Source organism: Cygnus atratus, chromosome 3, assembly GCF_013377495.2.
Source record: "Cygnus atratus isolate AKBS03 ecotype Queensland, Australia chromosome 3, CAtr_DNAZoo_HiC_assembly, whole genome shotgun sequence".
Taxonomy (NCBI): domain Eukaryota; kingdom Metazoa; phylum Chordata; class Aves; order Anseriformes; family Anatidae; genus Cygnus; species Cygnus atratus.
The window spans coordinates 67,543,995-67,568,907 of NC_066364.1; the positions used below are offsets into that span (position 1 = coordinate 67,543,995).

Consider the following 24,913-nt stretch of genomic DNA (forward strand, 5'->3'; position numbering starts at 1 on the left):
GCAGTAAATCAGAGCAGGCAACACAAAGACAAGTGATTCCTTGGACAGTGGGACATAGTGCTCTAAAAAATCAGCACTACCCGCCTCCTGGCAATGTACGTCCCCTCTGCAACGTGTCACAGCAGCTGGAGACTTCTTAGTGATTTTCAGCATGCACAGAAAATTGAGACATTCGCGGTTCCTCCTAAAATGTCCATGTGCATTTGTAACAAGGACCTGGCTCAAGAGTCAGGGAACGCTTTTATGATGGTTTCATAGGCAGGAGGAGGGGTTTGTGTGGAGTGGCAGATGCGGAGGCTGTTGTTAGACCAGTGGAACTCGGGTCGACTTAAGCTGTTGGTGGTGCTTCCCACAAAGGTTGTGGTCGTGTTGGTGGGAGTGAGGGTGATCAGCTGACTGTTCGTCTCCACAGGGAGGGGAGGGCACTGCAAAAAAGGGTGAAAGGTGGACCCACGGAAGCTTGACTTCCTGGGGAAAGAGTTGGCTTGCTCCAAGGAGGCTTGCCGCTGGAAGGTGAGGCTGGCCAGGCTGAGGTTGCTCCGACGTTCACAGCTGCTGTTACGGTAAAATCCAGTCCTGCCAGTAGTTTGGCTGTGAGAGGCAGGTCTGGACCGACGGCTGAAAGCTGAGGAGCTCCCCTGGGAAATGTGGGCACTAGCTCTGCGACGGGACAAGCAAGTGAACAAGGCCCAGATGACCCCTCCAATCACCAGTCCGATCACCATGGACACTGTGAAGGCTATTGTTATCTGTTCTGAAATACAGCAAAAATACACAGCAGAGTTAATTCATCAGTCCTGAAGAATATCCCTGCTTGAAGATGATTTGAACATGGCAGCCTCCTTAAAAGATGAGCACACACTAAGATTTTTGTGTGTAAGACGTGAATCTTACAGCATAAACACAGCAATTCATACTGTTATAGTATGATAAAATCATAGAATGTCTTGGGTTGCAAGGGACATTATAGATCATCTAGTTCCAACACCCCTGCCATAGGCAGGGATGCCACCCACTAGATCAGGTTGCTCAGGGCCTCATCCAACCTGGCCTTGAACACCTCCAGGGATGAGGCATCCACAGCTTCTCTGGGCAACCTGAGCCAGTGCCCCACCACCCTTATTGTGAAGAATTTCCTCCTAAACTGTAATCTAAATCTCCCCTCTTTTAGTTTAAGACCATTTCCCCTTGTCCTGTCATTACATGACTGAGCAAAAAGTTGCTCTTCATCTTTTTTATAATCCCCTTTTAAGTATTGAAAAGCTGCAATACGGTCACCCTGGAGCCTTCTCTTCTCTGGGCTGAACAGCCACATGTCTCTCTGCCTTTCTTCATAAGAGAGGTGCTCCAACCCTCTGATCAACTTCGTGGCCCTCCCCTGAGCTTTTTCTAAGAGATCAACATCCTTCTTGTGCTGTGCTATATTTTTTTTTCTTTAATTTGCTTAATTCAACAACATCCAGAAAGTAGACTGCACTTCCTACCAGTCTCTGGTATGATGCAAAGATTTTAGTCTATCCCAGAAATGGCCACCCACTAGCACCAAGGTGTGCTGTAAAACCGCCAAACATTTGCTTCTGTGAACACTATAAAGTATGGATTAATGAAGACTGGAGGACTTTTTAATAGATATTTATATTCTACATGTACGTGTTTGCTAACTCACCTATTACAACTGAGATGTAGCTTCTGCCATGTTCTTAATGGATTAAGCCTTGTATTTATTACAACATGAGAACACGTCCCAGCCTTTTACTGCTGAGTAAAAGACACTTTAAATCCTCTTAGTAATTAATGTGAATTACCATATCCTAAATGATTTAGGTCAGAGATAACCATTAGTAATACTAAGTCCCTTACATATTTCCCATCCCCCACAACTAATTTGAAGATGCATTAATCTGCCATTAGGAAAAGTATATTTCTAGCTCTTTTATACCTGTTTTCTAGCACTAAGAGATCAGAAAATGAAAAAAAAAAAAGAGCATGACTAGGGTCGTTTTCTCCCCCACATGGTATCACTGGGTAGAAGAATAAGAATTTTTCCTCATATATTTCTAAGAATAGGTTAGTTGCTTCAGAAAATGTAGAAAACTTCATTTACAGTTACTTCAGAAAACTTCATTTACAACTCAGCACCAGCTTTTTTTGGCGTACTAAAAAATTTAGACGTATATTTTTGATCATGGATGAGTCTTGAAATGAATGCAAAACCTTTATATATTCCCTAAAAATACAAATAGGGGTTGGATCACAAACAAGATGAAACTATGCGTTGACTACCAGTGGAGCAAAGAGGAAACGAGTGAAAAAGAGCCATGGAAAGATTTGAAACATTTATTCTGTTTGTGGTATTGTCTCTGTTATGTTATGATGTTTGTGAAACATTCCTGTTAAAAAGGAAATTGGAAAGGAGTAATGAAAGGAATTCCTTATCTACCTTCTTTCTTCTTTCACCCTTCAGTGAAGGGTTTTAGACGGAATAACATTATCACATATTATTGACATCATTGTGAATCTCCTACCCAAGTTTATTCACTCTGTATTTTTCATGAAAGATATGAAGTTTCAGGATGCCCAGAAAATGTAAGTTCTAATTAAACCACTGGCATTTTGGATGCCTATAGAATCCTAATGTTGCTGGTGTCTGACCACTAGACTTTGCAAAAGGCAGAATAAAGTAAAGGCTGGGGGCATAAAGCATTGGGTATTGTTGCAGAGCACAGCTCGCTGTGAGGAACACTTTATTGTCCCTCAGATCAGAGGTGGACCAGACTTGACCCAAAATACAATTTTTTTTCTTTAATCCCTCATTTTTTACAACTAAGAAACTCTTGATTGGGTATTCTGCAGGCAAAGGTCAATTGTCTGGCCTGCTTTTTGCAGGAACCCACAGGCAGCAGCATCCTGCACTACAACTCCGGACCACAGATCAGAACCCCATCACCATCAGCAGCCTTCTGATAAATGCATAATGATTCTGCCCTTTATAAAAACATCTTCAGAGACACAGCAGGCCTTACTGTGCCACTTTTTTTTTTTTTTTTTTTTTTTTTTTTGGTCAGGAGCAGGCTATTATGATGTTTTAATGTGTCTAACACCTTCTGTTACTGCAAATTCCTCCTCATACCGGGAGGAAGAGAGAGACAGATTTTGGTGGCCTCCAGTGAGGAGAGCCCAGGAGCTGTCCTAATGACAGCACTTTGCAGGGGCCTGAGCTGCTGTATGAATGCCCCTACTTCCATCCTTCTATGGCCATGAGAAAGTAGAGCAAGAGCTAATCCTTTCTTAGGTTGATTTATTTCACACCTTAGCTAGAATGCTAGGTACATTGTTATGTTTTGAGACTGCCAAGGAATCTCCCAGGCACAGGGGGCTGTGCTGCTTCCAAGTATCCCCGCTCCTGCTTGGTATCTTGACTCCAGCAGGGAGGAAGAGAAGGGGCCCTCTATGGGACTCAGCATCCTCCAGTGTAAGCAGAAGCGCAGCAAGCTGCACCAGCATACCTGATTCTGGGGCTGCTATGCACCATGGTGAGAATTTGTCTCTGCATCCCTCTAGGCATAATTTTCACCACCTGCACGATCAAATTGGCATTTCACACTGTTAAAAGCAGATGAGGGAATTGACAAAAGTATTGAGTGTAGCTCTTCAGTCCTTCCCACGTGCTCTTCCCCTGTGCTGGTGGTACAGCACAAACAATTATCCCTTTTCATAATGTCTTCATTTACTTTAACTTCTTTGATTCTTTTATTTTTCTACCTCTGTATTTGAATGCAAAAATAGAGGGTCAAATTATTCCCTGGGAAAACTCAGCTGGGTTGACACTGATTATTGCAGTCCCCATGCAGTACCCCATATGCTCTCATTTCAGTTTGTACCTACATTTAATCCTTCTGGTTCCTATTATAGAAATATCACTAGACCCATGGGTTACAGGCACTTTATTCTTTCTATTCCCAGACTCTCCCTGACATCAGTGGGAACTGTGGGGGCACACTAATAAGCCAAACTTACTTTTTGTTGACTCCCTGCAGAGGACGAATTTCACTGAAATGTAATTCAGGTCTAAAAACTTACACTGAAGAATTGTAAATCTATGCCCATTGATTTCCTCTTTAGAACGTCCAGTGATCACAGCCCTGAGGTGCATTGGAGAAAATACTACAAAACAGAGGAAAAGATCAAAGGCAGGGAGGGACTTGCTGCACCTGGGATTTTGAGGGGAACAGCTGGCTTCCACAGAGTTGTTTTTCTCTTCCTTAATCGGGGCAGTGCCAGGACAGAACCAGTCTTTCAAGAAAGTCAGAGCAATACTACCAGGATGTATCTCCTAGGGAGCCATTATAATACCCTATAGTTTGCTGAGAGCTGTGCAAGTCATTCTGTCCCCTTCTTTTTAGAAGAAAAGGGAGGAAAAAAAAATAGGGATGAGGTAGGAATGCTGACAATAACTCCTTTGGTGCTGGTCCCCTAAATATGTTTTGATCTGTATGTTTCTCAGGCTGCTCACACTTTCCACTTTATTTGCTTATGTTACAATTGAAAAGATTGGGTACATCATCTCACCAATTTTACCAACTCTGACCCCTAACACCTGACCCCTAACACTAGCTGAAGTGAAGAATAAAGATATATATAGTTTTTTTAAAAATAAGAAAGGACAGACTTTGAGGTACAAAGCCAGAAATAAAAGGATAAAAAGAAATAAACATAACACAAGCCTGCTGCATGTTTAACAATTGAATATCTGAGCTACATCACTTTTCTTATCTGTGGTCCTTCCAGTATGTCCATGTCAAAAGGTGGAAGGTTTGGAACCCACGGTCTCCCATGTCTCCTAGAGGTTACCCCTAGATCTGAATGCCAAGCTAGCATGTGTCTATCAGCCCAACTTTTGTCCACATTGGGCAATTCCTGAATTCTTTCTGTTCTCTCCTCATGAATTTCTACATGCAGAATCAAAGGGAGTACTACAGATTTGCAAGGCTTTTTTTTTTTCTTCTCTCTCTCTCTCTATTTTTTTCTTTTTCTTTTTCTATACAATGCAAGGTTTTTCTATGCAAAGTTTTTTCTTGGTTGTTGTAGCTGGCTTTAAGCCTTTTATAAAATTCCATGACCTGTATGTATGAAGTGTTAGTATACATCCTATGAAGTTGATAGTCTTTAACACTCTGTAGAACCACACAGAAGAAATTTGGACATGTTATTAGTAAAGATGATAGACTGGCTGATAAGGTGCTTTTCCTAGTTATGGCCCTGAAATAAGTTCTTTCCATCCAATTTGGGCATCAGTAGCAAGGCCAGCCAAAGAGGGCTTATACTAATCTGTAAATCTTCTGAGAAGGTATACCTTGGGGTATACCTCATCAAAAATTAACATAATCTCTACTTTGACCTGTCAGTCCCTGGATCAGCCAAACTCTTCAGGAAATAGATTTTCTTTTCATGATGGAGGATCCTGCCTCTATCATGGAGCTTAACAGGATCCTTGCATATGTACTCAGGTCAATATCTTATTTCTGTGAGGCTTTCATTTTCCTTTCATTTTCATGAACCACAACAGATAGCAAGACATCCCTTTGAATTTAAAACACATTTGCATTGAGGATTCATTCAAATTTCACTCTGGATTTTGCTCCACTAAAATGTAAGAATTTTCCCAAGGAAAATTTTCTCTTGTCATTATCTCTGGCTGTATAAAGGCTGGAGCAACATGCTGCTCCCTGAACTCAGGAAATCCCCTGGACCTGCATATTTCCTATAGCCTTATTATGATCAATTAGCCAGTGTGAAAAGTTAAGGCAGACACAAGATTTTCCTTACCCTGCAAGGAAATACACATTTGCAAATTTTTCAACTGGACAAGTACATGAAGGGTTAAGTAGTATCTTTCAAAATCATGAAAGCAGCAACTTCAGTGAGAGCTTCCAAGGGTAAGAATCATTGGGGAGGGGGGGCGGGGGGGGAGCAAAAGGTATTGAATGCAGGTAGCAGAGAGATAGAAACCATTTAGCCAGGCTGTGTATGTATGACTTGAATCTGAACTGCATCATTGCCAATAATAACTAATAAAGAACCAGCCAGCCTTCCTAGCATCTGTTCTGCTCATGCTATTGCTAAGCACAAGGATGTAGAAAACACCCCTACAATGAGATGATGCCTACACATTTGATGTCTAGTAGATGTCTAGTAGATCATTAATTTCTAGTAGACGACTTACAAATATTGTAATCTACTTTATGTTTCGGGGCTATTAATATTTTGATGTTGTTGTTGCTTTATTAAAGCTGAAATAATTAAGTAGATTTATCTTAAAGTTATGATACCTGGTAAGGTAGTTTGTCAGTCAAGTATGGCATTGTTCTGCATCCAAACTCAGGTTTTTATAGAGATGCTTTACTCATATTATGTTAGTGCAAGATCCTTTCTATTTACTTCAGCAACTGAGAGTAGTTTTCCCATTTGCTTTTTCTTCCACCTACTTAAAACTAGGATGAGGCATTTTATACATGACATGCAAACTTTATTTTATGGGGACACCAGCAAATTTGTTTACAGAACACATCACATACAAGCTGCTTGATTTCAACTCTATAAGAAATTATGGAATCATAGAATGGCTTGGGTTGGAAGGGACCTCATCTAGGGATCATCTAGTTCCAACACCCCCAACATGGCCAGGGATGCCACCCACTAGATCAAGTTATCCAGGGCCCCAGACAACCTGGCCTTAAACACCTTTAGGGACAGAGCATCCACAACCGCTCTGGGAAACCTGGTCCAGTACCTTACTGGTACACAGAGGGTGCTCTGAGTAAAGAATTTCTTCCTGATATCTAACCTAAATTTCTCCTCTTTTAGTTTAAAACCATTCCCCTTTGTCCTATCACTATCTGCCTGTGTAAAAAAAATCACTTTCCATCTTTTCTATAAGCCCCCTTTAAGTACCGAAAGACCACAGTGAGGTCTCCCCAGAGCTCTCTCTTTTCCAAGCTGAACATCCCCAGCTCTCTCAGCTTGTCTTCACAGAAGAGGGGCCCCAGCTCTCTGATCAACTTCGTGGCCCTCCTCTGGACCCGCTCTAACAGGTCCACATCCTTCTTGTGCTGGGGGCCCCAGACCTGGATGTAGTACTCCAAGAGAGGCCTCACAAGACGCAGAGCAGAGGGGGACAATCCCCTTCTTCAACCTGCTGGCCACTCTGTTGATGCAGTGACATGAGATGCCTGACTGCCATTGAAGAATGGCAAGAGGCAAAGAATTAGTTGAGCACCTCAGCCTCCTCCATGTCTGTTGTTACCAGTACTCCCTTCTCATTTATCTGAAGGGGTACGCTCTCCTTGGCCTTTCTTTTTTGACCCATGTAACTATAGAATTCTTTCCTGTTATTCTTTGAATCCCTCATCAATTTTAGTTCCTTCTGTGCCTTGGTTTTCCTGATCCCATCTCTGCACATCCAGACAGCATCCCTGTACTCTTCCCAGGCCACATGTCCCTGCTTCTACTGCCTGTGCATTTCCTTCTTGTACCTCAGTTTGACCAGCAGGTCCCTGCTCAGCCATCCCGGGTTCCTGTCCTCCCTGCCCACTTTCTTATGCAGGGGAATGGAGAGTTCTTGTGCTCTAAGAAAAGCATCCTTAAAGAGTTACTAGCTCTTACCAGTTCCCCTGTCTGTAAGGACAGTGTCTGGGGGGATCTCATCCGCTATTCCTAAAGCATCTGGAAGTTCTCTCTTTAGAAGTTGTGGGCGCTGACTTTGCTCTTTGCCAGGTATATATTCCTTGAGATCAAAAATTTAACCAGGGTGTAGGTGCTGCAGTCTAGACAGCCGCCAGTCTTAAACTCTTTCATGACTTTATTTGCACTGGTGAGCACTGGGTCCAGTAACACTTCTCCTCTGATCAGTTTGTCAATTCCTGGCCCAGGAAGCTGTCCTCAACACACTCCAGGAGTCTTCTGGATTGCTTGCAGCCTCCTGCGCTGCTTTCCCAGCAGACATCCAGGTGGCTGAAATCCCCCATCAGGATGAGAGCGTGTGAGTATGGTGCTTCTTGTAGCTGAAGCAGGAAGGCCTCAGCAACAGGGTTCCCTTGATCAGGCAGCCTGTAATAGACCCCAACCACATGGTATCCTTTATTGGTCCAGTCCTTAACTTTTACCCTTAGGCTCTCAACCTGTTTGTGGTTGTTTCTGAGGTAGCTCTTTGCAATCTATCCACTCCTTAACATAGGGGGAAACATCCTTATCTCTCATTTCCTCTCTGTTATGAAAAGTTTGTAGACCTCAATTACAGTGCTGCAGTTGTGTGATTTGTCCCACCACATTTCTGTGATACCAATTAGGTCACAGTTTCGTGAGCACACTGTGGTTTCCAACTCCTCCTGCTCATTTTCCATGCTGCGTGCATTGGTATAGAGACACTTCAGCTGAGTTAATGGCCGCATCACCTTTTTAGAGGAGCCCTCCCTAGTTCTTCTGGGACAATTCACAGGTATTTTCTTGTTGCTTCGTAAAGTGTGAATGTTTCTCGGTTCTTCTCCGTCCCTCAGAAGTGACAGAGAAGTGACAAACATGAAAAGTATCAGAACATACTACCATGTTGTATGGTGGAAATGAGATATTTTTGTATTTTCCATCCAAACAGGAGAATTCTAAATTTTGTTCCATTTTAATTCTTTCCATCTCACATTTTTATTAACTTTCCTTTATGCCATGCCACATGCCAGTGACTCAAAACTTGTCCAAATAATTAAGCAGTCGTTCCCCTACATGCACACATGCTTACACACACATGCACTGCCTTGTCCCTGAGGTGAAAGACCTTGACAACTGGCAGAGACTTTGATGTCAGACATGGAGAAATCCAGCTCAGCTTTTGTCTCACCCTATGTTTTTTTTTTTTTCCCAAATGAACACTTAGTGACAAAAAATGGTATAAAAACTTACAAATCAGAATGGGAATACATTCCTGACCATTGCACAGCTTAGCGTTGAGCACCAGCTAGTGTATTTAGGTATGAATTGCACTTACTTATGAATGACAAATCTAGTAACCTGACTAGTAAGAATGGTTGAGATACTGTTTTACTGGAGTCTTGGTGACTTTTGATGTGAAGTTCATCACAGTCAACAGTGCATGTTTGTAACTTAGCCCAGTTGGTGCAAAACCAAACAGCAGTAGCCAAGATCTGTCAAAATTTTAACAAACTCATAGAATCTTCCTGCAGCTATAGCAAATCACAGAATCATAGAATGACTTAGGTTGGAAGGGACCTTAGAGATCATCTAGTTCCAGCCCCCCTGCCACAGGTAGACACCTCCCACTAGATCAGGTTGCTCAAAGTCCCATCCAACCTGGTCTTGAACACCTCCAGGGATGGGGCTTCCACAGCTTCTCCGGGCAACTTGTGCCAGTGTCTCAACACCCTCTGAGTAAAGAACTTCCCCCTAAAATAAAATCTAAACCACACCTCCCTTAGTTTAAAACCATTCCCTTTTGTCCTATCACTAGCTGCCTATGTAAAAAGTCACTCTCCATCTTTTTTTGTAAGCCCCCTTTAAATGTGCAGGTGTAAGCTGGAGAGGCTGCAGCTATTCCTCCTCATGCATCCCAGGCAGTGAGTGTGGAAAGGGAGAATACCCTACACCCAAAGAGCCACCATTTTTTCCCAGCACAGAAGATCTCAACTGATTTGAAGTACCGAAGATTTTATACTGGCTCTAGGAACTCCAAGAAAATTTAACTTGAGGCTGGGGCTGGCAGTAGAAACCAACTCTTGTGCTGCTGTTGTCATGCTGAGTTCAGAAAAAAAAATTTCTCTGTAACTGACAAGTGTTGACATTACTATCTTCCTGATCGTTGTCACTAATTGTATTAGCAAACCAGCCTCTCATTAATCATTTGTAGGCAGCCCATGATTCAGCTGGGTGGGCGAATCACTTGCTTTGTGTAAGCAGCCAGCTGTGATCTTAGTCATGGCAAATGTTAAGAAAGGTCACACAGCACATGTGAAAAGGGGGAGAGGAATTGTCTACAGCACAAGGTGATTCAGGTAACTGTAACATCCAGAAAGCAACCAGATGAAGATAGTGAGGTCTAGAAAACAGAATATGGCGGGGGGGGGGGAAGCTGAAAGGCAGACTGTGTGGGACACAAGAACTAATAAAACAAGATAGTTAGGCTGTCAGAATGTCAGAAATGTCAGCTTGTGCTATTGCTAGATCCTTTTCTGCAGCAATTAAAAGTAATTCTCCCACTTCTATTAAATGAACTGTTTCTGCAAATAAAGTTTCTGTGTCTTCTACAGATCACGTAAAAAGTACTGGGTTTAAAATAAAGCAAAGGAAATTCAGATTAAAAGTACAAAATGTGTTTCTATCTATGAGGACAGGTAAGAACTATTCCAGGTGGGTAACACATCTACACACATTAAAGACTCTAAAAATATATATTAATCAAGGGTTTTTGTAATGTAGTTAATCCTGTCTTGGAGAAACAAAACAAAACAACAAAAGTAATGTAGATGACAGCTCAAGGCCCATACAGATGTTATTTTTTTGCAGTTTCTAAAATATTCTTTGAGAAGTTAAGATAAGTTCCAGAAGTGTCTGAAAATTTATTAAGTAAATGACAAGGAAAAAAAAATTGCATAGTCCATGCCCTTGGATTAATCCCCCTTTTGAATTGCAGAAGGAACAGCTGTTTACTAGTAGGCTTATTTCTCAAATGAGCCACCAACGTAGGAACAAGATTGCCCTCTGCTGGAAATTCATGGTGGAAATCTAAACAGTACGTAAAATACCTTAACTCTAATAAAATAGGGTGTCAGAAAACCTAACAATGAGCATTTGATGAAGGGTAAAGGAGAACTTAATAGCATCTGAAAACTCAGACACTGAATTATGCTGCCATAAGCACTTTAGAACTAACATTTTGCAGAGGCATTGAAAGTAGGGTGTACTGTGGCACAACAGAAATAAATATTTATAAGCCTAGTGAAGTACAGTTCGTACAGATTTGTTTTTCTTTGCAAATATGTGTACTTATTGTGAAACATGATGTTAATTCTGTTCTTAAATTCCTCTTTCTTGCTATCCAGCTATTTCCAGAATGAACTCCATGCATTAGAGGACATCTTCTTTGTTTACTAATACCGTCATTCATCATGATAAAAATCCAGAACAGTGGGATACGCTATCTCAAAATCCTATAAACCAACTCAGAGTTAATAATGGTCCATTGATATTACTGGCAGTTGAGTTTTACTGGAATGATAAATAAAGAGTAACTGTAATAATCAGAAGGAAATATCTAAGATGGAGATGTCGGCATATTTAATCTCATACCTTTGGCATAACTATATAAAACAAAGCAAAGATTTCTTTGTGCAGAGATAGAAACTTTGTTACTGTGTGGTTTCATTATAATTCCTAATGCACTACAAAGACAGTAATGTAATTGCGATCTTTTTTGCTTGTGCAGCAAACAGTATTCTGGCAAGGCATTCTTATCATACTCACAAAACCAGAGCATAGGCCTAAGCTATATGTCCTCTGCATAAACCTAAGCTAAACAGTAAAACACAATTTGCCAGAGTGCAATATGATTTTATAGTTATTATGTAATTGATAAGATTATTTTACAGATCCTGAGAATAAAATCTTTTCCTATATGGTCAGAGCATGAGTGACTAGAGTGATATCCTAATATTATAAGGACAATTTCTTGAAATTCCTAAAGTTAAGGAGGAAATGTTAAAGAAAAGAAAAGAAAGCTACATTCAAGAAAGCAGAAGAAATCCAAAGTTAGAACAAAGTTCTTAACTTTTTTTTTCCAAGTTATTAGGAAGTCTGTAGCACAAGGAATAATTTATAATCATCCTCAGTCCCACCACAGCAATTCTGCTGCATGTGGTCTGAGACCAAAGAAACACAAATCAGGACAAACTTGTTCTTACTGTGAAAATACACAAAAAGACAAGTGTTCATACTGATAACTTAAGTCTTACTAGAACATAAAGTAGAATATTTTAAAAGGGAGAAAACTCAGAGTAACAAGGTGTGTTCAAAAAAAAAACACTAACGTAACCACATTTCAGCCTGTCTCATAAATCCTACAAATAGTGGTTCTCAATGCAGAATGTTTTCAAAGTGCTGCAACCTCTACACATTTGCTGCTGGGGCATAAGTGCCTCCTTCTGTTGGCAAGAAGCCTTGTTTCTGCTCCTTGTTGCTCAGGGCTGCCCAGCTGCTTCCAGGAGTATAGGAATCTCCTTTTTACAGTTCCATCTCTTTTAGTCTCTATTGTAAATGTCCATCATATATGCTAGTGCTGACAAAATGAAAGAAACAGATACATATGTGCATCTTGGCAGAAGCTGTAGGAAATCTAATGAGGCCCAAAATGGTAAAGTTTCTCAAAAGCAGCTCTTCTCACTCAAAACTCTACTGTCTTTGAGATACTGGCACAGAATATTCTGCTTTCTGCTGACAGCTTTAACTTGTGTATTGCTTTATTGCTTGTTCAAAAATAGCCTTTAATTAAAATAGTATTTATTGTTCTATTTGTAGTCGCTCTCCTTTTTTTTTTTTTTTTTTTTGAGATTGCTAAAACTATGTCCTTCTTTGGGTGGAAATGAAGAAAGTTGTACAAAGTTGAAGAATGGAAGGAAGAGGAGCTGTTTGTGAACTTTTATGAATAATAATCTAAAGTATCCTAAAGTATTCAATAAACACGTGTTCAAGTAGCAGGAAGAGGGATCTCTATTTAAATAATATTTTCCTACATTTTTCATTACAGAAATACTTGAACTGTATCCAATAATGCAAAATAAATAAAAAAATAAATCTCCTGCTACATTTATCTTCCTCAGGGAACAAATATTGCTGTGAATATGTAATTTTGAGAATACCTAAGTGTGTTCATATGTGGTAGTACTGTACTCTGCAGTTACCTATCTGTAGTTCAGAAATTTGAGCTTTATTTCTCCCAGTACTTCCTGTGTGACAATATGGTTCTGAAATTTCTCCTTTATCAAGTATGGGTATGAGTATCTACTTCAGTTTGGTCTAGGAGATCTAGTTAAGTGGTACTGACAAAAATCTGTGCAACCACAAGCTGATAAATGTTGGTGTGATTTCTAAGTGGGATTATTATTGATCTGGACTTTTAGTCAACTCTTGATGATCCAGGGCAGATGATTCAGGATGGAGATTTGGTGTGCAGTGGGACATTGACATTTGTCTCACATGAGCCAGCAGTGTCTGGAAGGCTATGCTTGCACTGGGCTCTGTTTGCTCCAGGTACAGGGTCTGGTCCAAGCTTTGCTTACCAGAGACTCCTGCACATCTCAATCAGCTGAGCCATCAACGGTCTCCTTCTTCATTTGTATTCTGCCTGCATTACTCTGGGTAACTGAGAGATGGCATCAGTATAAGATAACTTTTAAAACAAAGGGTTCAAAATGAGGAGAGGACAGTTAAATGGTCAAATATCACATAAGTGTGTGTTAAGGCATCGGATTGGGAATTCAAATCTCTGAGTCAGTGAATTTATTTTCTTCAGCAAATAAGATGACTGAATCAAGTAGAGGCCTCTGTTGAGAAGCAGAAAATGCCTTGGTTGTTTCCTTTAGCAAACACGTGCAAAACCCTTAAGAAGTTTTTGCATTGCATTGAACTGTCTGTTTGTTTGTTTTCCTTTTCTTTTTCTCTCCCAACTATTTTGCTGAAAATTTTCTAGCCATCATTTCATAACAATGCTGTATATATTTGTATTGTTGATATAGTTTTGATTGAAGCTATGTAACAAATAAGTGAAGTTAAAACTGTCCTGTTTTTCAATACATAAAAATCAAACTCTCCTAACTCTCTTTTCTATTTCCTCAGATAAAAAGGGATTCATTAATCATATTGGAAACAAATCTACTGCATCCCAAGAATGCAATAAATTACATTTACATTGGTTAAGAGTTTTTAGGAGCACAACCTTGAATTGGTTGTTAAAACTTAAGTATTTTATAGTATATGTACCTTTTATTAAGGCTGTGTAGAAAGTGAAACTTCTGCTTTGAAAAGTAAGAAAATGTGCCATAGTCAGTATGAACCGTAATGTATAGGTTTTTTTTTTTATTATTATTATTTTTTCCTAGCCAAAGGCATAAGGTTATAAAATGAAGATAATCCTACAAAGACAAAAAGGGTCATTCTTGAATCTTGGTTTTATTTTGTGCTCTTTTTTTGATTGTGGACAACTCATGCCATCTGCAAACTTCATATTAATCTCCTGTGCAAGGAAGATGACATCACTCAAACCATTCATTTGGCTCACAAAGGTTTTCAGCTCCTGGTTGAATAAGCTACAATGGCAAAATGGGAAATTGAGTATAAAATATAAATAAAGAGTATTTGCCTCTAACAGTTTCTACAAGAAGAACTGAGACAGAGTCTCAGCACACCCAGAATTTGCTGAGACTAACACTTCTGAATCAAAATCTTGCTATGCTCTAACAGCTGAGCATACAGCTACGTGGGGTTTGTCTTTAGCAAAAAGTACACAAGGAAGATACTTTTATTATGTCTTTGCTGATATCAACTCATTCACTGCCGTGGTGGTTGGAAGAAGAAATATACATAATTTCCTGAAGATTAGATTTCTGGGTTCAGTGGATAAATAAAACATGATTTTCTTGGCAGCTAGCTCATGTGACAACAAGCAGCAATACACAGTCAATATAGTGGGTGTACCTGCCAAAATGTGTATACACTTTGTGTTTGATTAATTAAATAATACTATGAAGAAACTTTGCCTCTTCACTCAACTACCTTAGATCTGTATCCTTCCTGCCAAACATAGTTAAGCAGTTGATAAATCAGTGGTTGTATAGTGGGGGGAGAGGAAAGGAGGAAAGAAGCAGTAATTAGGAGGCAACAAAACACAGCCTGAGGATGACAGATTCACTTTAAAAGAATAATTTATATACAGGGAAGAAATCGTGCTCTGAATAGACAGCATGTAAGTATAAGACTGGTCTCATCTCCTCAGTTTGTTGCTTTTATCCGTCTGCAGTAATACGTATTTCTTTGGGCTTGCCAGAAGAATGACAAGGAAAAAAATCGGTCCCTCATTAATATATACTTTTATCTCTCTGACAAGCCTGCACATAAGATCTTGGAATGGATTTACATATTAGCTCCCTGAATGCAAGGACTGATTATTGATATAAAACCTTTTGCTTCAGTAATGCGAGAGATTGTTTCACATGCTTGTCAAAACTTTTACTTAACTGACAACAAAATAAATGTAATTATGTTAAAATTGGAATAGTGTGGTCAGCCTGAACCTTGTGAAGAAAGTATATGATTTATCTGATAAATTCTTATATGGGGTTTATATAAAATGGTAATGGTCCAGTAGTCGATAGAAAACAGTAACTTCAGAATATAGCCAGATAGCCAAAAAATAAAGCATGGCATAAGGCTAAGACATACTTCTGTTTCCTAGAGAAATTATTTTGGAAAGAGTATGTTTAGATTTGGTATATGACCTTGACTCCTGTCCCTGATGAAACAGAGAGGAAGTGTTGGCTTCCTGCAGTAGTCTGGCACCAGCATAAACATTAGAAGGTACAGCAGAACATCTCTGGCCTAGTTGTTTTAGGTGCTCTTCAACAACACTGGAAGAAAACGAAGCACAAAAGCACAGCAGTTCCGGCAAAATTGCCACATGAATAAGAAATCTAGTTGAAAATCTGTCATTCAAATCATTTATTCTCAAATAAAGCTGAGGAAGACAGAGACATGTTATATACTGAAGATGAAATGGGGAAGATGAGCAACACCCTCCTTTTTATTACATAATACCTCATAGATTATTTTCTCATTTTTTATGGGCATATTCCTCAAGAACTTCACAGAAGGAGCTGGAGACCCCAAGTGTTACAGAACAAAAGGATTAATTGCTGTCATTGTTGCCGCTGAAGGACTGATGTTCACACAATGCTGTTTGCTATTATTGCTAATGCCTCACCATCACATGCTATACTTTTTCTTCTTTCAGTTAAACCCACAACCTTGTTGCCATTTCTCTCAGCATTAGCGCTATTTATATGAACGCTTTGTCCTGTCTGAGTCACTATCCCAGGCTGCTCTGCTGATGCCTCATAACACATCCCAAGTCAGCTCAGGCTGTGGTCAGGCTAACCAGAAACAGGAAGATCTGCTAATGACCTTGACCTGGTAGATCCCTCTTTCTTACAGAGATCTTAACAGCTTCAGCCAGAGGAGAGGTGGCACATTTGGGTCTTCCTTGCCCCAGTAGTCCTCTAGTTACCATGATCATTATCAAATTTGTGTGGACTACTTAAATCAGCTTCTGGCCACTTGAGTACTTGAGAAGTACCAGGGGTTTTAGTTATGTGACGTTTTCTACATTTCTATCAGAGGATTTTCATATGGTTTAGTATTTAGTCAACCACAATGAAAGGGGAAAAAAAAAATTGCCATTAGTCCGGGGAAATCTCTGTTGCTCCCAAAGCCATGCAGCATAAATTATTCTGAAACTTCTGGGTGTGGGAGGATGCACAACCCTACAGCCCTTTCCAAGGGGAGAAAAAGAAGCCTGTCTTGGTTCCTATACAGATGAAGCTGAGATTTATCAGTGTTACCATTATTTATTCATTTCTCTGTTCTGTGTTCTTGGAATCTGACTGAGGTCCCACTGTGTGGCATTTGTGATGGACAAAAAATAAAACTGGTCCATGTCGTGATGAGCTATATAGGATTTTCACAGTCCTGATTTCTGCAATTTCACCATGCAAATATATTGCAATTATTCTTCATCAGTATGAAAAAAATGTTACTCATTGAAATGAAATCTTTGGTTAAATGGTCTGAAAATAAGACACCACTATTAAACACCACTATTAAATTTCTGGTATCATAATGTTTCACTGAGGAGCTGGAGAAAGACCTTGTAGGCACATTCAATTTAAGACTGATAATAAGAAACAAAACATTAAAAAGATGTAACTAATATTAATATAGAGATCTCATTGTCTTTCATAGATTTGTTTAAATGTGTCATATTTTATACCTGTGTTGTACACCTAGTCCTCAGACAAATGTACTTGAAAAAATATATGTATTTACAGGAAACATTTACAAAAACAGAATCAGCTTTCTGTCTGATTCTGTGTCACACTTTTCCTCAATGTCTTATCTTCACAATTTTCATGCAAAGCAGCACAGGGTAGTTTTCTCTACTTTTTCAAATAAGCACCTAAAATGTGAAAAAAAATAGCTGTATTATCTTCCAGAAACCCTACTAAAAATCTGCCTCCCATTATGCTTATTTTCAGTAATGTCTTTTCGAGGTGCCACTCTGCTCTATGTTCAAGCTAATCATAGGAAAATAAAGCACTTCTAGTTTCTCAGTGAATTTGGGAAGAATCAATGTATTCTACTCCATGTTAGGATAGCTACCTCAGGAGTCTAAACACAATTTGAAATGGATACAAATTTGGGGCAGCACTGGGCACTTTCTTGGTGGAGGAAGAGGAAGATGCTACGTGTCACCGTTACCTTTACTCTGCACAGCTAAGCAAACACTTAACCAGGTATGTTTGCAGACATGCTATTTGATAGAGCCAGGGAAATCTGCATACACAAGGACTGGTCTGTCCATACCAGACCGTAACAAAGGGCTGTAAGCATACTCTACATTTTTCGGTACTGTAGGCAATGTTATGCAATTATACCATTCACACAAACAACAGAATTTTCTAGTGCAGACAATATTTTGCACATATTTTAGAGGAAAAATGCTCTAATTAGAGCACCTGATCAATACTTTCTGGGCTGAAAACAGGGGAAAGATTTCAAGGGTATAATTTTCCACCAGTTTAATTTTTCAGCCATTTAAAGCAGCGAATGTTGAGACCTTTCTGACTAAGACAGAAATTGAAACACTCTTTTTATTTATTATTTTATGTATTAGACTACATTTATATTAGGTTGTCCAAGTTCACATGCCACTGACATATACTAGAACCAATCAATGGCATCATTGGATTCCATGCTATTCAAAACAAGCTCTATTTTCTGCAGTTAGAATATATACTTTGCTTTGAAATGGGACTGAAAGAAAAGCTGCCATTTGTTACTAGAGGTCTTAAGGGTATGTCTATGGAAAGGTAGCTTTGGAGATGTACAACTTTTGCTTTTTCAGGTCTTCAGATTGAATAAATAAAGGAGAAAACATTAGCCAGAAGATAGAGAGTTAGGTAAACAATAAACACACAGCAGGACTCTGGAAAATCTATAATAAAAAACCTGGAAGTTTGAGCCTTTTATTTGATTGGAAAAGATAAGTGGGAGAGGTGGATGGAGAGGTTGTTTACATGCAATCGTCTCTTATACTAACACCATCATGAAATCAGAAATCTGCTCATGGGTTGAGTTTTTTACTGTCACACATCATGTGACAAGTAAATGTTGCAAGCCCAGAGTGCAAGTCCTAAGCAATAGTTCAGTATTCCTGATGAGCCAGATATCAGGTTCTGAAATTCAAGTCTTAAGTAAACCACAGACTCATTAAGGCAGTGCATGACAGGGTACTCTGGGAAGTCTGAGTGGCAAAGTTGTCACTCTAGACTTAGTCATTGTTTGCCAGGAGGGGGGATGCAGACTCAGTATGAAGACTGCATTTTCTTTATATATGTCTGTCTGTGACGTAAGCAAGGCATCAGTACAAACTCCTTGATCTGACTTGTATTCTTTCAGATATGTTTGACTTCACCAAATCAATACGGATTAATCATTCTTCTGGTAACTGTTAACGGTACCATTCTGCTCATTTCCCTCTCACTCAAGCTGTATTGAAGAGTTTGGCTTTTAGTTTTTATCCTCACTGGATATTTTTCTCTACTATTTCTATATTGTCTTAACTAAATGAAAAAAAAAAAAAAAAAAAAAGAAAAAGACAACGTCATTAAAGAAATTCAGAACTAACAAAGTCTGCAAAGTCATCCTGCAAGTCTGCAATGCCCAGTCTTCCAGGATATAAGCTCTCTGGAATTCTCTATTTTATGCTGGTCTTTTGCAGCCATCAAATTAGGAAGAAGCTACCTGTTGAAGCTACTACTGCCAAATCTGCTGTCATGTGCTCCATGGCTAGCCTCAGCTTCTATCTTTGCATGTCCACATCTCCAGCAGGGCAGTTAAGGCAGCTCCTGGAGTTTTTACCTGGTGCTGCTCAGGCAAGACCAGAGGGATACTTGTCAAAGGGAGCACAGAGAATGAGGTGAGAACACCCAGTAAGTATGCCGTAAATGCCCTGTCACACCAGTCAGAGAGGAAGCCAACAGGCTTAACCTGGTCACCACAATTATCCAAATGCTACTATTCACACTTGCAACTTGAACTTGCTACTGTTACTTCTAGTCTACCACTGCTACAGACTCTGAAGGGATACTGGCACAGAAATCATGTCCCATGGCCACTTAGGTTGGAATTCTCAGAGTTTGAGAGCTGTGTCAATGCTGCCCTTTCACAAGTAGTATTTCAACTCATGAAAAGAATGACTCGAAGTCCTTAACCACCATTATTGCTAGACCAGTAACACAACACAGTATATTATAATATGCTCACTAATAGGTTGCCCAGAGGTGTTGTGGCGTCTCCCAACTTGTCAGTCTTCATAACGTGCCTGGACACAGTCCAGGGCAAGCAACTCTGGGTGTCCCTACTTGAGCAGGGAGGTGAAACAGATGACTTCCAGAGGTCCCTTCCAATCTCAACCATTCTGTGATTCTGTGAACTATTGTCCATATTTTCCAGCAGAGTATATAGACTGACTTCTTTCAAGCAAACAAACATGTGTTAATAGAGGGAAGACCATTGGGTAAAGACAAGGGAGAGAAAAGGCAAAATTTGGCATTATATTTAAAACCATGAGTGTGTTTGTAGCTTACAGAAGTCAAGTGATAATGCTTAAATTGACAATACCAGACAGTTCTCAATCTTAAAATGTTGAAAGCCAGCTGGCATACAATATTTTTCCATATACCAGACAAATAACATCCTGGATTCTGATTCAGGGGCAAAAAAATACTGGCTTAATGTTTTTAAGGTATTAAATTGTAGTGTTGCATTTCTTAAATAGATACTTGAGTAAAACTAGACTGAAGGATTGTCTAGGGATTCATGTTTATGCTGATTAATACCTGCTCACACTTTTTCACTCTGCTGTTGTTGTATTCTTCAAATGTAATATTTAAATTGAATTTCCTGATCTGAAAGTATTTTACCGCTTACACTGGAGGAACAGTATTGTCTAAAAGCCATTTATTGTATTTAATTCTGTGTGACTGAAAATGCTTTTAGGAATTACAAGAAATGCACTGCTGGTTGAAATGGAAATATCTTTGTTTCCTCTGTTAACTTACAAATCAAAATGAACTCAATAAAGACTATATTAAAACAGTAAAAAATGAGATTAGTAGCTGATGGATGGATACCAAACCCTGAATTTCTCACTGAGCTAATGCCAAAACAAATCTCCCTTTGAGACTACCAATAAAAAATAAAAAAAAAGCAGATTCTCTGTCTGCATTCCCATGAGATACCAATGGTGCTGAAGCTCAGCAGAGGCTGCCTTTAAAAGCTTCTACCTCTGCCAAAGTAATGTACTATGGGGTTACATAGCTTCATAAAAGCTGGCACCTGAAAGAGATGTTCTGCATTCTCCAGTAGCTCAGCCAACTTCTCTGAAAAAAAAATAGGTATGTGTTAGTAGACTGTGCAACCTCTGTAGTAGGGAACAATGGCTAACAAAGCAGGAATCAGAATCCCAGGGGCTGCAACAACCTACATGAACTCCAGCATGTCTGCCTTTATGCTTGCTGTATATTACACAGAAGATATTTGCTCACAAGGTCAGGAGTTCTATCATGAAACTCATTAACTTAAACTAGAAGAAAACATTAACACTTTAACATTCCTTTCCCACAACATTTATTTTAGGCCAGCAAAACTGCTGCTTCTGTTTTACATTGCTGCATAATTTAGCATTTCAAAAATGTAACAGAATGATGACAGTGAAGCCTGAATTTAACAGAAGAGTTAAGATTCCTTGGCCTGCAGGATCGAAAAGTAAGCATGCTATTGACTCTCCAGGCCTCTAAAATGAGCCTGCAAAAAAAGTGTTCAATTGTTTAGTTTTTGTTTGTTTGTTTTTTTGTGTGTTTTTTTTTTTTTTGGTTTTGTTTTTATTAATGTGTTAAGGAATTGGTATGAATTGAGATAGAAGATTTAGACTACTTAGGCAATTCACATAGTATGATTTATGCTATGTTATCTTACGTATGAATATATATATATTTTTTTCCTTTTCTTTTCTATGCAGCTTTATTCCTACAAATTTTTAACATGAGATAGTGGCCTGGGGCAGTTGTAAAATGATTTATGTGTGTAAATTTATGATTTACATAATTATAGGGCAAATTAGTTTCTTCAAAAAATTCTTAGATGCTTTGAGTGAAGTTACCATTGGAAACCAGACAGCTTTAGAAAACAGGATGCCTGTATATTTTCCAGAGTAGGGAACCAGTTCTTAGACAATAGGTGGTTCAGGAAGTTACAAGAAATTAAATATCATTACGAATATCTTCTCTAACAATTTTTACAGCACCTATTTTTTCTCCGCAAAGTAATTTTCTCTCAGCAAGCTGTTACATACATGCTAAAATTTACACATTGGCTGAGTCCAGGAGAGCTACTGAGAAGTCACCCACACAAGGAAAAGGATTTGCATCTTGGTAATGTATTCATACATGGTGGGTGGCTTAGAAAAACAGTGTAACAGACTGGAAAACGTTTTCTGAAAAACAAAACAAAACAAAACAAAAAAACCCACCATAGTTTCAAACCCTATCTTGAAGCATCATAGTTTCAAATATTGCGTTCTCATTTAATAAAAAATATATATTTATATCTATTATGCACAGTTTTATTTTTACCTCATGTATCTCCAAGGATGTCAACAAATACTAGAACTGTAGTTCTAGTAGTTACAAAGATAGAACTTCTTTGTAAGAGATGTTTTCTTACAGTGAGGTTACATCAGTCATTTTGTTCTGATGCTGATTATATACTTAACTAGATTGTGTTCCTCCCTAGTCTAATGTATATGATATATCTAAAGGAAAGGAAGGATAAATGTTATTAACTCTTCTAACTGTATCAGAAAATACAAGAACCCAAGAGATCTCTACTTCCCAGGATGGTGTGAGCTCTTTACAAAGTTTCATCTGCTGTTAGAGTGCAGGCAAATGGGAGGTAATCAGGGCTAGGGACAATATTTGTCCCTGGCAAGCCAGGTGGGTAATGCTGGTGAGAGGTAATACTGGCCTTTTCAACATTAAGGTGCTCATGCATGTGTTGCTTTTTGTTGTCAAATACAGCTCTTCATATTGAAAGACCAGTGTTTGGCACACTGAGAGGTACCTTAAAGTGTGTAACAGCAGCACCAGTGGAGCCAGTTCCATGCTCTGCATGCTGTGAAAATTAAATATTCACTTTTTAAGTACCTTTTGTATACTTCTTTTTTTTGACGGTTCATGAAAATGGAGAACACCTTGCCCACAATCTGAGTGTTATAGCTCATTCTTAGAGTTTCTTATAACTTTGCTGTTTCATGTGAATATTTACTTGAGAGTGAAAGAATAATTAATCTCAGAATAAAATTAAGTCTGCATTAACAAGGGACAGCAACTTTTACACAAAGATTCTTAACGTACAGATGAAAGCCCTTCAGTTTTTTGTTCTGAAAGAAACATTTTAGTATTATATGTAGTTCCACTCTACAAAAATTATAGTTATTCTTCAAATTCCATCAGGCAATAAGAAACTAAACATTAATAACAGTATTTTTTTCTTCAGTTAATCTCTAAGTATTTCTCAAAGATATTCAGTATGATTATCCCACTTTCTAGCCCAAGACACAAAGATGAAATGAGTTGCTCATGGTGTCCCAATAGGAAAATATATGTGTCAGTGCAGGAAACATGTGGCTGGCATTCCACAGACTCTTGCTTCATATGCTAAGGAAATAAAGGAACTTCTTTAAATCTTCTTGTATTGTTATTTTCCACTCTTTTCCCAGGGCGCTTCTATATAACAAAAGCCGCGTTTTGCTAATGAATATTATTTTTTAGCTTTAGATATTGCACAGATTCTTGAAAGGGTCACTGCTCAATAACAATAATAAAATAGACATAAATATGATCCACATAATATATAAGATGATGCACACTAACAATACCCACTAATTCTAAATGTTAATACATATTAATGCTAAATATATCTTGATAGAGCATTTTGAATGGAAATAGTCTCCACGGAATCTGGATTCCACAGAATCCACAGATCAGGTCACCGAATCTGATTACCTCAAATGAATTTCAGTATAAAATATCTTACCAGTACACACTCTATACATATCAGTTAATGCACCATTTCCAGGTCTGGGTGAAGGAAAACAGTCATAATAGAGGATTATCAAAATATACATAGAGGAAAAAGTAAGGAAAATCTGATCGTGAGACACCACAAAAATTACCACTCATTTTACATTCTGGAAGATAAAGAGTGTATTCCAGAGGTTGCAACATGTTTAGTGTTTGCCATTTCTTTTTTGTCAGAAGATGAAACAAATCATGTCTACCATTTAAGGACATCTATTAAACAGTTGAGAATGTCTTCCTGATCTGAAACACACTGAAGTCAATAGATACCTTTTCACTGGCTTCAGTAATGGACTTTGTCAAATGATCAGTTCTGTCCTGGAGGTTTCTGCTGTCTTGATTTGTCAAAAATCATGATAAAACATTGTCGAATAAATATTTGGAAAACAACACTTCACATTGCTAGAAATACGGACAAAATTTATTCATTACCTTTTGTTTCAAACTTAAGGCTTGCAGTCTCTAGATGTATTTCTTAAGGCAATTAACAGTGAAACTCACCATCTACTTTAATGATATTCTAGAAAAAGAAACAGAAAGCTTACCCCAAAACTTTGGTGGCCATGTGGTCAGAGAGTAAGTACTGTTTTTATCCATAACATCCAAATGATAGATACAAAACAATATCTCCACAGTGTAGCAATGAGTTTCTGAACGTTTGAGATTTAGCGGTAGAAGCAATGCTTTTGTGCTGCCAGGGAACTGTTTTGTTTGTCTGAAAGGAAATAGATGTATCACATTTCCTGCTTGTGGACTCAAATTAGCAATTGCTTGCCTTATCTTAGAGCCCCACATGGTTCCTGAGACAGAGGAATAGTTTCCTTCTCGTCATTTCCTCAGCCTGAGTGAATTGACTTAGAACAATACCAAATCTGCTCCTGCCCCAAAACTTTTTGAGCCCCAAAACTGTTGGAGATAGAGAGATGCAAATTCTTTTTTCTACTCTTTACTGATTTTTTGTCTTAAAGATGTTCTTTAAAAAATTCAGAAGTACTTATATTCAGTGAGAATTTTCTATAAGGAATAAATATTTGAAAGAAGTTTCTAATAAACGCCGTTTCACTAGTGTACTGATACAGGGTATGAACATTTTTAAGTATTTCCCATTGTTCCTCAGCTAGTCTGAGGAACTAGCTAGGCCTGACAGTGTAACTGTAGGTATTGCTATTTTAATGAGTGTACTTCAAATTTCCTCTGCTGATTCTTTTCCTTTCCACACCCCATTCTAAATTATGAGCTCTCTGGAACACAAACAGGCTTTGAGCTAACTGTTTGAATAGTTTTAATACAATGTACTGGTAAATCTCAGGTGGAATTTGTAGGCAATACTGCTAAATATAACATATAGCAATAGTAACATTCCTTAATAATAATAATAATATTAAAAA

The 24,913-nt window shown here is 38.7% G+C and overlaps 1 protein-coding gene across 1 annotated transcript; it reads right to left on the minus strand.

Moving 5' to 3' along the window:
* MYCT1 (MYC target 1) lies at positions 1-24,241 on the minus strand. The gene is made up of 2 exons (XM_035538858.2): positions 24,071-24,241; positions 1-754 (listed from the first exon to the last, which is right to left on the minus strand). Exons 1-2 carry the CDS (start codon positions 24,120-24,122, stop codon positions 222-224), a joined length of 585 nt encoding a protein of 194 aa, XP_035394751.1. The 5' UTR covers positions 24,123-24,241; the 3' UTR covers positions 1-221.
* Between the last annotated feature and the right edge of the window lie 672 nt (positions 24,242-24,913).

Excerpts from the sequence above, each read along its gene's own strand:
- MYCT1 (XM_035538858.2), bottom strand. The coding sequence starts at position 24,122 with ATGGATAAAAACAGTACTTACTCTCTGACCACATGGCCACCAAAGTTT. Across the intron at positions 755-24,070 it reads ATGGCCACCAAAGTTTTGGG|AACAGATAACAATAGCCTTC; the intron begins GTAAGCTTTCTG and ends GCTGTATTTCAG.